Here is a 16,402-nt window from a genome sequence, read left to right on the forward strand (position 1 = left end):
GTGAGCGGGGCCGCGGGCTGGAGCGGGGCTCGGAGCTAAATGCGGGGACGGGATCATCAGGAGGGGGCGGGGTCGGAAATGGGGCGGGTCTGACCCAGAGCGGGGCGGCCGGGTAGCGAGGGCCGCTTGAGGGGCGGGGCATCAGGCTAGAGGCGGGGCTAAATGTGGGGGTGGGGCCCTGAGGCGGAGTGGAGGCGGGCCGAGGGGCGGGGCATTCGTCCAGACGCTGGGCTTTAGCTCGGAGGTGGGGGATTAAGGTCCGTCTTCGGCCGGGAGATCATCACCTCAGATTCGTTTATTGGCCGGGCGCAGTGGCTCAAGCCTGTACTCCCAGCACTTTGGGAGACCGAGGTAAGAGGATTGCCCGAGCCCACGGGTTCGAGGCCAGCCTGGGCAACTTGGCGAGGCCTCATCTCGACAATAAGTCAAAAAAAATTAGCCACGCGTAGTTCTGGCTACTTGGAAGGCTGACCGGAAGGATCGCCTGAGCTCAGCGGGTCGACACTGGAGTGACCGTGAGCGTGACACTGAACACCAGCCTGGGCGACGGAGTGAGACTCCAGCTCAGAAAAAAAATTCATTTATTTCACCGCTACTTATCACATTTGTTTTACCGTTTATCTTCCTCGAATAGCATGTTTTAGAAGATGTGTTGCTAATTTTAGCTCCAGTTGCACCATAGCTAACAGCTTTGTGTGCATTTTCTAAACTTTAATAACAGCCAAATCCTAACACTCCTATTCCTCAAGGTAGTTGCCATTTCCAATTAATAGAGGAGAAACGTATGAAGAGAGGTGAAGCCACTAGCTGGAAGTCACACAGCTAACAAAGGGCAGTGCCCAAAGTCTGACTCTTCAAAGCCTGTGCTCCTAACCACAGAGCCAGATGGCCTCCACACTTTAGCCAAACCATTAGCCAGTGGCATCACTGAAACCAGAGTAAAAACTATGAAGGCCAAAAAGAAAAAAAAACAAACTATGAGTGGCAAGAGAAAACCACAGACCTAACATTTTAGTTAACTTTTGTAGTGTGTAGAGTTATACCTGGTGACTGGGTACATAAGAGCTCTTGGTCTTTTTAATGCTTAAAATAGCACAGAGACTTCTGTTTCTGCTCAGCCAAAGCCCATGTTAGTCAGGGTTCTCCAAACAGAACCAGTAGGATGTGTCTATTTAGAGAGAGAGATTTATTCCGAGGACTTGGCTTACCGTGGAGACTGGCAAGCTTGAACGCTGCCGGATAGGCCGGCGGCTGGCTGGAGACCCGCAAGAGCCAGTGCTGCAGGTCAGGTCTGAAGGCTGTCTGCTGGCAGGATTCCATCTTCTTCCAGGAGTCCCTGGGTGTGGAGCCACTCCAAGTTGGTACAGCCTCTGCACTTCACAGTTGAAGGCTGAGAGAAGGAAGATGGCGTCGCTTGCCCAAAGACACTACTGTTAGGACCAAGCGGCGTCTTCCGTGTGGCCTGGTTGCCAGTCCGGTTGTTGTTGCTCGTTACCAGTGTCTCGGGTTTGAGTTCTGGCCAGTTTGGGGGGACAGGTGACATCTGGCCTAGTCCCCAGTCCCTGTCCTTATCTTTTGCCATAGCTTAATGGCCGAAGCCAAGGATACTGCTTAAAACTAGAAAGCCTTTTTTTCTTTTAACTGAGAAGTTGAGCCTCCTCAGCTTACCATTCACACACCCTTTTCTCACACTTCACCTTCCTGTGCCTTAACATTTTTAATTGGTTACCACTTAATTTCACATTTTAAAAAAATTCAGGTGTTGGACTTCTTTTGACAAAATCACCATATCTGGCAATTCTAGTTTAAAATTCCTTGTGGTTCAGAATAGCAGCTGCTTCCTTTAGATAGAGCAGGTTTTAAAAATTCAGTTATAAAATAGGTGAAACACATGAGTATATATTTTACCAAGGGGAGATGCAGATGCCAGATACGCCTATGAAATGATATTCAACATCACTAACCACTAGAGAAATGCAAACTTAAAACACAGTGAGATAGCACTGCAGGGGAGGGAGTGAAAGAGGGGGAGAGGAAGTTAAAAACAAAAAAGCAAGGTATCACTGCAAACTGGAACAACTAAAATAAAAAACAGTGACAGTATCAAACACTGGTGAAGATGCAGAGAAACTGGCTCTCTTATACGTTGTTGGTGGAATATAAAATGGAAAATAATTTGACAGTTTCTTACAAAACTACACATGCATTTATGATACAACCCTGTCATTTTAGTCTTGGGCATTTACCAAGAGAAATGAAAACTTATTTTCATATAAAAACCTGTACGCAAGCAGCTACTGTAAAAAACAGTATGGCAAATTCCTCTAAAAGTTAAAAAATAGATTTACCATACGATCCAGTATCAGGGACGCAAATGGGTATTGGTAGATCCGTGTTCATAGCACCATATTCATAATAGTCAGAAGGTGGGAAGCAACCCAAGTGTCCATCAATAGATGGATAGATCAACAAAACGTGGTCTATACACAGTGGAACAGTATTCATCCTAAAAAGGAAGAAAATCTTGATATGTGTCACAACATGAATGAACCCTGAGGACATTATGCAAAGTGAAATAAGCCAGTCATAAAAAGAGAGGCAAGGTATGACTCTACTCATGTGAGGTACTTAGAATAGTTACAGTCATAGAGACAGAAAATGGGACAGTGATTACCAGGGACTGGCAGGAGGGAGAAATGCGGAGTTATTGTTATTGTAGAGAGTTTCCGTTTTGCAAGACGAAAAGGGTTCTGGAGATGATGGTTCTGATGGTGATGGTTGCATGACAATGTGAATGTTCGTCATGCTGCCGAACTGTACACTTTAAAATGGCTAAAATGGTAAATGTTATATATATATATTGTTTTATCACAATTTAAATAAATACTTTTAAACCCTGTACATAAATGTTCATATCAGCATTATTCGTAATACTAAAAACAACCCAAATGTCCTTCATTACATAAACTCTGGTACATCTATCATGTTCTCTTCAGCAGTAACAAGGGATCTGCTATAGACACAAGTAACAACCTAAGTGGAGCTCAAGGACATCATGCTTAGTGAAAATAGTCCCAAAGGTTACAGCCTGTATGATTCCACTTAAGTAGTATTCTTGACGTGACAAGCTGTAGCAGTGGAGCACAGATCAGTGGTTGCCAGGGGTCAGGACTAGGGATAGAGGTGGTGCAAATACAGAAATAGCACAAGGGAGTGCTTTGGCAGTGACAGAAGAGTTCTGCATCTTGATCGTGGTGGTGCTTACACAGATCCATATGCAGAATATAATTGCATAGGTCTGCACTCACAAATGGATGTGGGTTTTTAAATGGTGACAACTAAGTCGAGTCTGCATCTGGACAGTATGCCAGTGTCACTTTCCTGCTTCTGATACTGTGCTACCACTGTATGTCACCTTTGGAGGAAGCTGGGGGAAGGGTATAAAGGACACTTTGTACTACTTTTTGCAACTTCTTGTGAGTCTGTAATTCTTTCCAAATAAAAAGTTAAAAAATTTGCCGGGCGTGGTGACTCAAGCCTGTAATCCCAGCACTTTAGGAGGCCAAGGTGAGGGGATTGCCTGAGCCCATGGGTTCAAGAACAGCCTGGCAACTTGGTGAGACCTCATCTCTTCAATAAATCAAAAAATTAGCCAGGTGTGGTAGCCCACTCCTGTAGTTCCAGCTACTTGGAAGACTGAGGTGGAAGGATCACTGGAGCCCAGCAGGTTGACACTGGGGTGGCCGTGAGCGTGCCACTGCACTCCAGCCTGGGCGATGGAGTGAGACTCCAACTCAGAAATAATAGTAATAATAATAATTAGGCTCGGTGAGGTGGTTCACATCTATAATCCTAGCACTTTGGGAAGCCGAGAGAGGAAGATCATTGAGCCCAGGAATTCAAGACCAGCCTGGGCAATATAGCAAGACTTCGTCTCTACAAGAAAATAAAAAAATTACCCAGGCATGGTGGCGCACACCTGTGGTCCCAGCTACTCGGGAGGTTGAAGCAGAAGGATTACCTGAGCCCAGGAGGTCGAGGCTGTGGTGAGCCATGATCATTCCACTGCACTCCAGCCTGGGTAACAGAGTGAGACCCTCAACTCAAAAAACACACAAACTGTATATATAATTTTATCATAACTGTAATGATAATTTTATATATACTTCATGTATGTAATATACGTATTTCATTCTCAAAATCACAGTTGATACGGTATTACACTAGAAAATACTGCTTCTGCTCCATGGAGTTTAAAAGTAGTTGGCAGGGAAAATGGACTGTTTTGAGTTGGAGTCGCACTCAGTCTCCCAGACTGGAGTGCAGTGGCTGCTCCCGGCCACTGCAGCCTCGACTTGCTGGGCTCCGGTGACCCTTCTGCCTCAGCCTTCCAAGTAGCTGGAACTACAGGCACGTGCTACCATGTTCAGCTAATTTTTTTGATTTATTGTAGAAATGAGGTCTCGCCAAATTGCCCAGGCGGGTCTTGAACCCACGGGCTCAGGCAATTCACTCACCTTCCAAAGCATGGGATTACAGGCTGAGCCACCGAGCCCGGCAACTTCTTTTTTTTTTTAAATTCAAAGTTATAGTGCAAGGCGTATTTGCTTCTAGACACTATGCACTCTAGGAATCCTCCAGGACAGTTGTTATGGATCATCAGGGCTGGTTAAGGAGGAAGGAGGAGCTTGAGTTGGGCTTGATGGATGACCAGGGCTGAGCCGGGTAGAGAAATACCATAGAAGTAGGGGCTGGAGAGGATGGTATGCAGTGGTCCAGAGGTGTCCAAAGGGTAACGCAGATGGACTAGGCTGCAAAGTGCCAGGTCAAGGCACCGAACAACCTCCCAGACAGTTTTATGACCAGCAGCATGACACATGAAAGCAACAGGGGTTATTGTGACTCAGAAGCGGTGAAGGGATGGTGTGAGAGTGGGGGGGGCTAGAGATGATACCCAGCAGGCTGCTGCCAAGAGGGTATACAGTGCTGTGTCTGACACCCCTGGGTGATTAGCCATGGAGTTGGAAAGGTGAAAAGTGGTCAGCAGATCAGACCACAAGAGGGGGAAGATGGAGCCTGGGTGACTGAGAAAGACATCATCGAAGCAGAGAAGGATCCAGATTTTTGGCAAATGTCCTGTCTTTCCCAGCGCAGCACAGCTCACACCACCACACCTCCATCCATTTCTGTTGGAACTCTTGTACTCACATTACCTTTCTGGACAGAGTAACCCATTAGAGTCCCAAGAGGCAGAAATGGGAAGACAGGACTTCGACTTGGCTCTAGGGATACTCCTGGTCTCACCCCTTTGCCTGCGAAAGCCACCTGAGGTCACTGCCGATCACATTCCTGCATGCTGTCCAGGAGCTGTCAGCCAAGGTCTTTGCAGAGAGAGCTGTCTGCACATGAGACACCTCCAGGACCGAGCCAGACAGCAAAGACAGCAGAGGAGTGGCATACCAGCCGCAGGACACAGGATTTCTGACCCTAGTCAACTCAGTGTTGGGAGCACAGTGAAGCGACAGTTTGAGAACAATTGTTCAAGATCTTGAGAGAGAGAGGCAGGGTGAACTGAACCCAGGAGAGCAATAAAACCCAACGGGGCTGTGTTGTATTGGCTCTTGATCTGCGTGGTGAGGACCAGGCCTCATTGTACCTCTGCCCTCCTCCTGCTCCCCTGTCCTCGGCCTCCACAGGCCCCCAGCTCACAGTGCATTCTTGTTTCCTTATAGGCAATCTTTAGCCAGAAAAACAAGCAGGTGCCTGACCCGTTGGACACGAGACGCTGGCAGGGCTTCCGGCTGGAGGAGTATCTGATAGGGCAGTCCATTGGCAAGGGCTGCAGCGCTGCTGTGTATGAGGCCACCACGCCCACCCTGCCCCAGAACCTGGAGGTGGCAAAGAGCATCGGGCTTCTTCCAGAGAGAAGCCCAGACACCATTCCACGGGAAGAGGAGTGTGTACCAGGTGCCCCAGCCTACCCCTTAGCCATCAAGATGATGTGGAACATCTCGGTAAGGACCCAGCCTTCCACCCTTCAAGTGGGCATTTCTCAAAATGCCAGTTGTAGTGGACCTGGTGGTGACTGTTTCCAGGAAGTGGGTAGCAAAAACATAGATTCTCCCCGGGAAAGGAGCCCAGATAGTTAGGCTTTCTCCCAGTCATACACAAAATCCAAGGCAGACGGTCTCAAATTGTGAGGTGCCAACATATCACCCAGGATCAGGTACAAAAGTAGATTCTGAGAAAGCAGGTCAGGGCGGGGGCCTGAGTTCTGCGTTGCCAACAAGCTTCCAGGTGATGCTGGCGCTGCTGGTCTATGACCCACACATTGAGTAGGTCTGCCTAAACCATTGGCTTCTGCCCTATTCAGTTAGTCCATTCCAGGTCTGCCTTTACCACCGCCCCTTCCTCCCATGACCTACCCTGCTGGAGAGGAGGAGCTGTCCTCCTCCCCTAATCTCACCCTTCAGGCCCACCTCCAGATCAGGGGCTTGCTTGTCATCTCTGTACTCAACTCTTAGAAGGACTCAAGGTTTTAGAAAATTGAGGAGTATTCTTCCCCCACAAAAACAAAGATTTCTGTTTATTTAGAGTAATTTCTTTCTTTCTTAACTGAGATGGGGTCTTGCTTTGTTGCCCACACTGGAGTACAGTGGTACAATCATAGCTCACTGCAGCCTCGACCTCCCGGGTTCAAGTGATACTCCCACCTCAGCCTCCCAAGTAGCTGGGACTACAGGTGCACATCACCACACCTGACTTTTTTTTTTTTTTTGGAGAGATGAGGTCTCACTATGTTGCCCAGGCTAGTCTCAAACTCCTAGGCTCAAGTGATCTTCCTGCCTCAGCCTCCCAAAGTGCTAGGATTACAGGTGTGAGCCACTGTGCCCAGCCTAGAGTAATTTCTTTACCTTGCCATTGCTAGATGGGTTTGGAAAATTAATCAAGACTTGACGTTTTGTCTCCTGCCGAGAGCATCCATCCAAGGCTGAGGTGGAAAACAGCTACAGCAGTTCATGCTGGATACTGAAAAATGCAGTTTCTTGTTTTGACTTTGGGAATGGATTATTAAACTGTTGCACTCCACACTGGGTTAATCGCTAACAAGTAGCCAACTCCTTTGCCTAGGAAACATCCAACTTAGGATCAAAACTCCTTGGGGTGTGACAGCTATTTACATTCACAAAGCTGTTGATTCTTATAGGATCTTCTTGATACTTAACAGGTTTCACAGGTCCTGAAAGCCATTCATAATTAAATGAGGAAAATAAGGTGCTTCCCCCACCTTGGGTTTTTGTGTATTTATTTTGGGGGATAATTCAGCACAACTTTGTCCAGGGCGGAGTGTGTCGGGCTCCAGCCTGTCTGCTGAAGGGAGGCTGCAGGATGAGTCTCAGTGATCCAGTGGTCAGTTCAAGCTGGTAGAGACCAGAGGCATCACAGGCAGGAAGAAGCATCCCATGCCCTCATCATCTTGATGTTGCCTCCTGTGCCCGGGTACCAAGGTTGCAAGTTTGAGGTGTGGGAAGTGTCCTCTGAGTTGGCATGGAGGGCACCTCTACCCCTCCGCCTCCCAGGAGGAACTAGTCTTGGCTTGCCACTTGAGTGAAGTGATGTTATCTTGAAGGCCAGAGCCCATTCTAGGCAGTAGCTGACCTGGTCCAGGTTACAAACAGGTCTTGTGAGGAACTTGCCATTACGATCTGGTCTGTGTAACCAGGGCTCTTTGCGGATGTGTTCCAGGCGGGCTCTTCCAGTGAAGCCATCTTGAGTAGAATGAGCCAGGAGCTCGTCCCAGCTAGCCAAGTGGCCCTAGCCGGGGAGTATGGAGCAGTCACTTGCAGGTAAGTGCCCTCTGCCCACCAGATTGACTGAGAGTTCTGAGAGCAAAATCATAAATCTGTGAGCCCAGCACTCAGCACAATGTCAGACACCAAACCAAAGCTGAGTGATGTCGTTGATGACATATTTTCAGTTAGTAGATAATTTGGCTTGAAAAAGATTGTAAATCATCTGACCCCAAATGATGATGCATATAGGAAATTCACATGGGAGCAGGGGAGAGGCCATCCAAACGCCCAATTCGGAATGTTGGAAAATTGATCGGTTCCTCCTAAGCAGTGCATGGGTGGAGCGCCACCTGCCGGTACAAGCAACTGTGTCCGCAGGAGGGAGCATTCCACTAATAGTTACAACACCGTTGATGGTGTCAAGAGATTTTTTAAAAGGTGGTTTGTTTCCCACAAGTTCTCAGTGTGACAGCAGAACCCGCCAGTGGGGTGAGCACTAGAATAGAGTGTGCTGGGGAACCGAGGGAGCCCCGGGAGGCGTGTGTGCTGCAGGGGCGAGGGCCACTCAGAAGGGCAGTTTGTGCTGCCTTCTGAAGAATGACCAGGCATTACCGAGGCCAGGGAGTAGGGAAGAGGTGTTCCCATCAGAGGGAAGGCAGGTGGATGGCAGCTGCACCTTCGGCGTGGTAAAGCCCCCACTTACAGATGTGAAGGTTGCTGCTTGGGCTCATGACAAAGGATACACGTGTGCTCACCTGAGTATTTGTAGCCCACAGGAAGAGGCGGGACGGCTGCATTCCTGGTGATTTACTAGAGGGCTGGCACACGGGACCGGGACTGAGTTCTGTCAGAGATACCATCAGCATTGGCTGAGGAGCAGGGCTACGCACAGCAGGCAGAGCCACTTGATCCAAAATGAGCCACTGTGTCTCAGCAGGGCTGCAGGCGGGGGCTTCTCAGAGGCACAGGAGAGGGTAGGGCAGCAGGTGACACCACTACTGCTAACTACAGCTGGATCCATCCAGTCATTCAGAAGCTGTTTCCTAAGCTCCCATTTCACGCCAGCTGTTATGCTAGCATGACCTGGAGAAATGTAGGCATGGTCCCTGCTTTATTCAGTGAATGTCTGTCACCTGTTAGACTGCAATGCTATGAGAGCAGGGACTCCACAGCATCCCAGCATGCCCAGTACTTGATGGGAAAATGACAAATTTTAGTTGGATGGATAATAGTAACAGCTAATATGTGCTGAGTGCTTACTCTGATAAACATGATCCCAGATACTTCCCATGTAAGAACAGCCTATGTGACATGTTACCACCCTATTCTTGCACTTGAAACTGAGCACAGAGAAGTATGAGAGTCCCTCTTATCCCGATAGATACATTTCAAGACCCCCAGTGGATGCCTGAAACCACAGATCGTGCCAGTCCCTAGAGATAGTTTTTTTTCCTATTCAAGTACATACATACCTGTGATAAAGTGTAATTTATAAATTAGGCACAGTAAGAGATCAACAATAAGACTGAATAATTTTAATAATATACTGTAATAAAAGTTATGTCAATGTGGTCTCTCTCAAAATATCTTGTTGTCCTGTACTCACCTGCTTTTGGACTGTGGATAACTGAAATCACAGAAAACAAAACCATGGATAAGGAGGGACCACTGTCACTTGGCCAGCGACTCAAAGGGTAGACCTGAAATTCAAACCCAGGCAGCTTGCCTCCAGGGTTAATTAATCCCTGTGTTCTACCACATGGAAGAACACATGGGAGGGAGGGATGAATGGTCAAATAGATTGAAGGGTGGGTAGAGGGGTCATCAAATGTGTTCCCCAACACTGTGTACAGTACTGGGCACATGGCAAATCTGTTATACACATTTGCTAAATAAATGAGTGAATAAATGAATGTCAGTGTTGGTTGTGGCCTTAGATGATCCGACTGTTGTATCTGACACTGGCCTCATGTTTTTCCTGCTTGGCTGAATAGAAAATCCAAGGGCGGTCCCAAGCAACTAGCCCCTCACCCCAACATCATCCGGGTTTTCCGTGCCTTCACCTCATCTGTGCCACTGCTGCCAGGGGCCCTGGTCGACTACCCTGATGTGTTGCCCCCACGTCTCCACCCTGAAGGCCTGGGTCATGGCCGGACGCTGTTCCTCGTTATGAAGAAGTAAGTGGGGGCAGGGGTGACAGGACCCTGGAGCTGGTCCCTGCCCTCCACATGCACTTTGAGCATGGGGTTTCAGTAAAGAGGGTCCTCATCCTTTGGGAGAATAAGACCAAGCTGAGGGAGCACATCTGCCCTGGAGAGCAGGTTCTCTTTAGGATGGTTTTTTATAAAAACAAAATCTCATCTTCATCCAGAACATACTTTTACTGTAATAAAAGTTATGTGAATATGGTCTCTCTCTCTCAAAATATCTTAGGGTCCTGTACTTACCTGTTTTCGGACTGCAGATAACTGAAACCATGGATAAGAGGGAACTGCTATCACTTGGCCAGGGACCCAAGGGGCCTCACAGCTTGCCTGGCCTGTTTTTAACATCAAAACAGTTCTCCTTCCTCACCCTCTGTACCGCCTGACTTTGCTGTGATGGATGTTCATTACTTTGAACATGGGGAGCCCCAGCTCTTTCCTAATTTCAGGATGGTGGGTGGGACAGAAAGGATACACAGGAAAGAAAGAGACCAGGGAGTGGGGAAGAGGAGGCCTGAGCCTACTGGTGAATAAGTGCTAGAGGGCACTGACACGTGTCCAGAAGCCCTGTCTTCTCTCCACCAGCTATCCCTGCACCCTGCGCCAGTACTTGCACATGAACACACCCAGTCCCCGCCTGGCCACCATGATGGTCCTGCAGTTACTAGAAGGTGTGGACCATCTGGTTCAACAGGGCATCGCACACAGAGACTTGAAATCTGACAACATCCTTGTGGAGCTGGATGCAGGTAGGTGTCTGTCACAGCCTCTGCGCCCTCTGGGGGCACCAGCTGGGAGGTCGGGAGCATGAGGGTACTTCAGGCCCTCTCTGGTTTTTGTGTTCTAAGTCACTGAGTCTTCGTTTAGCTCAGACACAACAGATGAGCAGTCTCCTGCAGAATGGAAGCTTTTGTTCTTATGGAGAGACTGAACATTCTCTCTCTGTGGAGAGTTAAAAGTTCCCAATTCCTTCCCGTTGCCTACTTACAGAACAAGAACCTCAGTGCAGTAAATGTTTGTGAATAAAGTAAAAGAAAGGTAGCTCATTATAAAAAATACTTTTCAAACAATGAAAGCTATCCAAATGTAATCCCAGCTGCCTCTGGAAATGAATTCCCTATCACTGGAAGCTGAATGATCACTTGTAATATTTTATCATCATCATTATTATAGTGTCACTCTGTTGCCCAGGCTGGAGTGCAGTGGCACACCTGCTGGGCTCAGGTGATGCTTCTGCCATAGCCTTCCAAGTAGCTGGAACTACAGACACGTGCCACCATGCCCAGCTAATTTTTTATTTATTGTAGAGATGAGGTCTCGCCAAGTTGCCCGGGCTGGTCTCGAACTTGTGGGCTCAGGCAATCCTCTCACCTTGGCCTTCCAAAGTGATGGGATTATAGGCATGAGCCACCATGTCTGGCCACCTGATGATATTTTAAAGGAAATTCATATATCTGGTAAAATTTTTAGCTAGATTTAAAACAATGGCTTTCTAAAGGAATTCTGCATGAATCCTTTTACAAATAACTGATTCCTAATGCACCTGCTTCTTAGGTTTGGATTTGGGATTTAAAATTAAATCAAAGGCTCTTGGGGTATAAGGGGTCCTAAGAGATTATCTGAGCCAAGCTCCAGCTCCTTTGTCTTGGGGACAGCTCCAGTTACCAGACAGTTACTGAGATTGAGTCAAACTCTTAGTCCTTTACCATGCCCATGTAACTGGCCCTCCTGTTCGGCTGTCTTGCTGGCCTGTGCTCCTGGGCCAACCCTGAGTCCCTGCTAGCGCCACTCATCCATGTCTCACTGATGGCTTTAGTAGGGACAGAGGGCCCTCAGAGGGAAGAAGAAGGGAAGAGAGTGGGTCATTCACATCTGCCTGCTTCTTAGATGGCTGCCCCTGGCTGGTGATCACAGATTTCGGCTGCTGCCTGGCTGATGAGCGCATTGGCCTGCAGTTGCCTTTTACCAGCTGGTACGTGGATCTGGGCGGAAACAGCTGCCTGATGGCTCCTGAGGTGAGTCCCGCTGGTGTGTCATCCTCCATCAGCAGCTCTTCCACCGAGCTCCCACTAAGTGATTAGAACAGGACTTGATGCCTCATTATTTGCTCAATACCTCCATCTTTTCTGACCCTTAATTTGGCACAAGTTCCTTGCCTACCATTTTGCTTTACTCTAGATTTTCCTAATGCTCCAGGGAGATGTAAGTTCTGTCAGCATAAACTGGGCAGTCTAAGCAGATTCTCATGGGTCTGTGCCAGATTCTGGGTTCCTTGGGACAGAGTTCACATCAGCCCATGAATCAGATGGTGCACAGGAGCATGAAAAAGTTAAGACGTGCCGACAGTATGACATCTCATCCATTGCTTTCTGAGCAGGTGTCCACAGCCCGTCCTGGCCCCAGGGCAGTGATTGACTACAGCAAGGCTGATGCCTGGGCCGTGGGAGCAATCGCCTACGAAATCTTTGGGCTCACCAATCCCTTTTACGGCCAGGGCAAGGCCCACCTTGAAAGCCGCAGCTACCAAGAGGCTCAGCTCCCTGCACTGCCTGAGTCGGTGCCTCTAGACACGAGACAGCTGGTGAGGTCACTGCTCCAGCGAGAGGCTGGCAAGGTGAGGCTATTCCCAGGCTTCATAGGAACTGTGTGGGTGGAAACCTCTGTTCACATTCCAGAGTGAAGGTCAGGCTTGGGCTGGTACCACAGTGACAGAGCCTCTGTCTTACAAAGGCGAAGGCCAATTACAGGAGAACACAAAAGATTTTAGTACAAATAAGAGCAGGGGAGTTAGTCACCAAATCATTAGTCAGAATTCTAGCAATTTGACTTTAGTTGCTTTTACTCAGAAAAGGTACATTTTTGAGAAATGTTTAATAGGGATGTAGCTTATGGAAACAGCCGAGAGCAAATCAGAACAATAGATGGGAAAACATCTCCTGAGAGCAGATCCTGCCATTGTGAAATTAACATAAAGGCATCTAAAGGCAGACCTATGTGAGCCATGGCTGGGGTGGCAGGTCTGGCTCAGACAGCAGGCTTAGTGCAGAGAGCCAAGCCAGAAATGCGTCCCAGCACTGTTCTGCCTCTCACTGCTTACCTCTCTGCATGTGACCTGCCATCCTGGTCACAGCTGGTGTTCAGAGAAGGTTGGCTAGAATAACTGCAACCAGTTATGAAGTGATAGGAGGCAACCTACCCTGGTTCAGGGGACCAGGCAGAGCTAGCTGTACACGAGGCAGGGCCTCTCACGAGGGGCAAGGTTGTTCCAATGATGCAGACTATACACATGAAAAAGCCTGGAGTATGTCTAGTGAGCAGCCAGTACTGGTCAGCTGAGTGAAGGGCATGCATGGGAGAGAGAGGGTGAAGAACCAGGGTGGGCCAGAGAAGGGGAGATCCTGAAGTGACAGTTCACAGTGAAACGGGTTGTAGGCTGAGCCGTGGTGCAGCTGTTCTAGGCTTCAGCTTCCCTTCCTGTTACAGAGACCATCCGCTCGTGTAGCTGCAAATGTGCTTCATCTGAGCCTCTGGGGTGAACACATCCTAGCCCTGAAGAATCTGAAGTTAGACAAGATGACTGGCTGGCTCCTCCAACATTCGGCTGTCACTCTGTTGGCCGACAGGCTCACAGAGAAGAGTTGTGTGGAGACGAAAATGAAGATGCTCTTTCTGGCTAACCTGGAGTGTGAAGCGCTTTGCCAGGCTGCCCTCCTCCTTGGCTCATGGAGGGCAGCCCCATGATGGCTGTGCATGGGGCTGGTGAATTACTAAAAGAACATAGCAGCATTTGTGTTGTGATAATCTGTGAATGTTGAGGGGGGTGTCGTAGGTGTGAGAGGTGGGGGCCAGGAGGCAAGATGGCACAGAGAGGGCTGGTCAGCCAGAGAAGGCTTCAGGCTGGCAGGTGGAAGAACTTGAGTCAGAGTTCACGGTCTGCAGTTACTAACTTTAGCTGTGAGATTTGGGAAGACTCCTATCACCTGTGTGGACTTGAGTTCTCTTACCTGTAAAATGCAGAACTTGGTCTAAGTCAGGAGCTGGCCAACTTCTGTAGAGGACCAGGTAGTAGATACTTTGAAGTTGTCACAACTACTCAACTCTGTCACGGCACAAAAGCAGCCTTAAATCTGTATACAAACAAGCACGGCTGTGTTCCAGCAGAGCTTTATTTATGGACACTGAAATGCTATTTACGTGTGGCACTAAATAGATTTTTACTGTTTTTTTTTAACTATTTAAAAATGCAAAAAACATTTTTGGCTTGCAGGCCATCCAAAGACAAGTGGCAGGCCAGATTGGCCCATGGGCCAGTTTGCCAATCCTTGGTCTAGATAAATTCAAAGGCCTAAGTCTAAAAAAAATGCTGACTGATCACTAGGTCCATTTGTGTATCAGTGCTAAAAATAATGTGATAAGATTATCCCTTTGTACAAATCCAAAGGAACACATTCTCTGAGCAGGCAAGAAGGTAACTCAGGTGTGACTGCTGACCAGAAAGCGCCATCTTAAACCCTGGTCCTGCCCTTACAGACCTCTGAAAAGGGAATGGCCAACCTGAGATGTCAGAAGAGGCTAGGCTTAGGAGGGTTAGATCTGTGTCCACACTGTAGAGAAGCCAGGCCAAGACAGTGGTTGTTGGTGACAGAATTTGGCTGTGACTTGAACATTGTTTGAAAGAGGCAGCACTGTACTAGTTTGTATGTGTTACCTGGGCTAAGGCAGCCATGTGCACGGGCCAACATACTCGGGTATCAGAGGGAAACAGCCAAGTGTGGCCCTGTGGTGGGGAGCCTCTGCACTTGTGGTTAGGCATTCTGGACCAGTTGAGTGTCTTTGGAAAGTATTTCTTGCAGGTAGTGAGTTAATCTAGCATGGCTAAAGTGCATGATGAGATGGAAATTAATAGTGTGGTGATATATACTCACAGACTCCCCTGTTGACTAGCTATTCTAACAGGAATTGAGAAATATTAAATGTAGAATATTAAATTAAATACAACTGCAAAATACACATATTTCTTGAACTGAATATTTGGCTTTAGGAATGACTCTTCTACCCCAAAGATGAGGACATCTTGCAGGCAGATATCAACACTGGGGTGATTTCTCATATAATTTTAAACATGCCTTCTGAGAACACAACTATTGCTTAAAGCAAGGTGAACATCTAGTGATGGATCTTTTCAGCCAAGCCATTCTGATTCTAGGCTTCCCATCTTCATGATTCCCCATGCCCTCAGTGTACTAACTGCTTTATTTTACCCCTTGTGAAGTTATGAAGCGCTGTCATTTCACAGTCAAAGAAAAGACAATCCCACCTTAGACCAGTCAGTCTTAGGTCAAGTTCAGAGAAGCCACTTAAGATTTTGAATCCAAATAGCACCCCACCGTTAGCAAAGCATGGCATGGTCAGCTGAGGCTCGAGGACAACATTTCTCTTTATTTTAGAAATGAGAGTGACTGCACATATGAAAAATACCACTTAGCGATTCAAGGTGGAAAACCTCACGCAAAAATGATTCCCTGACTCCCACCCTTGTTACCCAGTGTTGCATCTCCCATAGAGGTAAAGTTGTGCCAATTTCCCACGGCTTTAAAAAACAAAACCTCACCCCTAATAAAACTCCTGGCTCTGTGTTGTAAAGAGTCCCAGGGCTCTGGCCCTCAGTCAGACTTCTCCTTCTCCTTCATGTGTAAGAAGACGATGCTGAAGATGAAGAGCCCCAACATCATGGAAAAGGCGCTGGCATAGTAGGGGTAGGCGGAAGGGATGAAGCGCTCATACTGCGTGTGCTGGAGTGGCCTCACTGACACCTGGGACAGGACAGAAGTGACAGAACAGTGGCCTGGCCACTGGGAAGCCTGAGCAGGGCACACACTGGCTGAAAACAGGGACTGCCACCTGTGCTTACCTGAGTGGAAGAGTACAGGTGAGTGTAGCCTAGCCGGTTGTAATCCACTTTAAACTGGAACACACCATACACGTCGGGCAGCTTGAACTGAACGCTGTATTTGCCACCTGGGAAGAAGCAACACAAGCAACCAGGTGGGATTTCCAGAGCATTTCCCAGCTGGGCCTCTGGAGAGCATGCAAGGGGTGGGGGTGTCTCCCTGCAGCATCCTCTTGAAGGAACCACCTACCTTTCCTCTTCAAGAAGGTCCTCACAAAAGGATCAATGCGGACAAACTCCAGCTGAATGTCATCGCCATCAAAGGGGATCCACCTTCCATCTGAGAGCTGCTCGATCACGATGCTATACTCCTGAGACAGAAGGTCACATTAGCCAGGGTGGCCAGTGGCTGCAGGGCTGCCCTTCATTCCCATCCCATGAACATGGCAAGCATGCCCAGGAGTTCTGAAACCCTGCAATGGTTCTTGCGCTGCTCTCTCTTTTTTTTTTTTTTT

At 48.1% G+C, this 16,402-nt stretch overlaps 2 protein-coding genes across 3 annotated transcripts in view; one reads left to right on the plus strand and one right to left on the minus strand.

Moving 5' to 3' along the window:
- PINK1 (PTEN induced putative kinase 1) overlaps positions 1 to 15,011 on the plus strand; it is a 15,602-nt gene extending 591 nt beyond the window's left edge. The window contains exons 2-8 of the mRNA XM_008052791.2: positions 5,733 to 6,014; positions 7,747 to 7,847; positions 9,788 to 9,970; positions 10,583 to 10,746; positions 11,885 to 12,012; positions 12,375 to 12,611; positions 13,481 to 15,011. Of these exons, the coding sequence (XP_008050982.1) occupies positions 5,733 to 6,014; positions 7,747 to 7,847; positions 9,788 to 9,970; positions 10,583 to 10,746; positions 11,885 to 12,012; positions 12,375 to 12,611; positions 13,481 to 13,738 (1,353 nt within the window). The 3' untranslated portion in view covers positions 13,739 to 15,011. The remainder of the gene's footprint in view (positions 1 to 5,732; positions 6,015 to 7,746; positions 7,848 to 9,787; positions 9,971 to 10,582; positions 10,747 to 11,884; positions 12,013 to 12,374; positions 12,612 to 13,480) is intronic.
- A 405-nt stretch (positions 15,012 to 15,416) lies between these two features.
- DDOST (dolichyl-diphosphooligosaccharide--protein glycosyltransferase non-catalytic subunit) overlaps positions 15,417 to 16,402 on the minus strand; it is a 9,803-nt gene continuing 8,817 nt past the window's right edge. For both annotated transcript variants that reach the window (XM_008052784.2, XM_021709849.1), the window contains 3 exons: positions 16,138 to 16,258; positions 15,909 to 16,015; positions 15,417 to 15,810 (listed from right to left, as the gene is read on the minus strand). In XM_008052784.2, the coding sequence (XP_008050975.1) occupies positions 15,661 to 15,810; positions 15,909 to 16,015; positions 16,138 to 16,258 (378 nt within the window). In that variant the 3' untranslated portion in view covers positions 15,417 to 15,660. The remainder of the gene's footprint in view (positions 15,811 to 15,908; positions 16,016 to 16,137; positions 16,259 to 16,402) is intronic.

Source organism: Carlito syrichta, unplaced genomic scaffold (assembly GCF_000164805.1).
Source record: "Carlito syrichta isolate Samal-C Ts95f unplaced genomic scaffold, Tarsius_syrichta-2.0.1 Scaffold287509, whole genome shotgun sequence".
NCBI classification, from domain to species: Eukaryota; Metazoa; Chordata; class Mammalia; order Primates; family Tarsiidae; genus Carlito; species Carlito syrichta.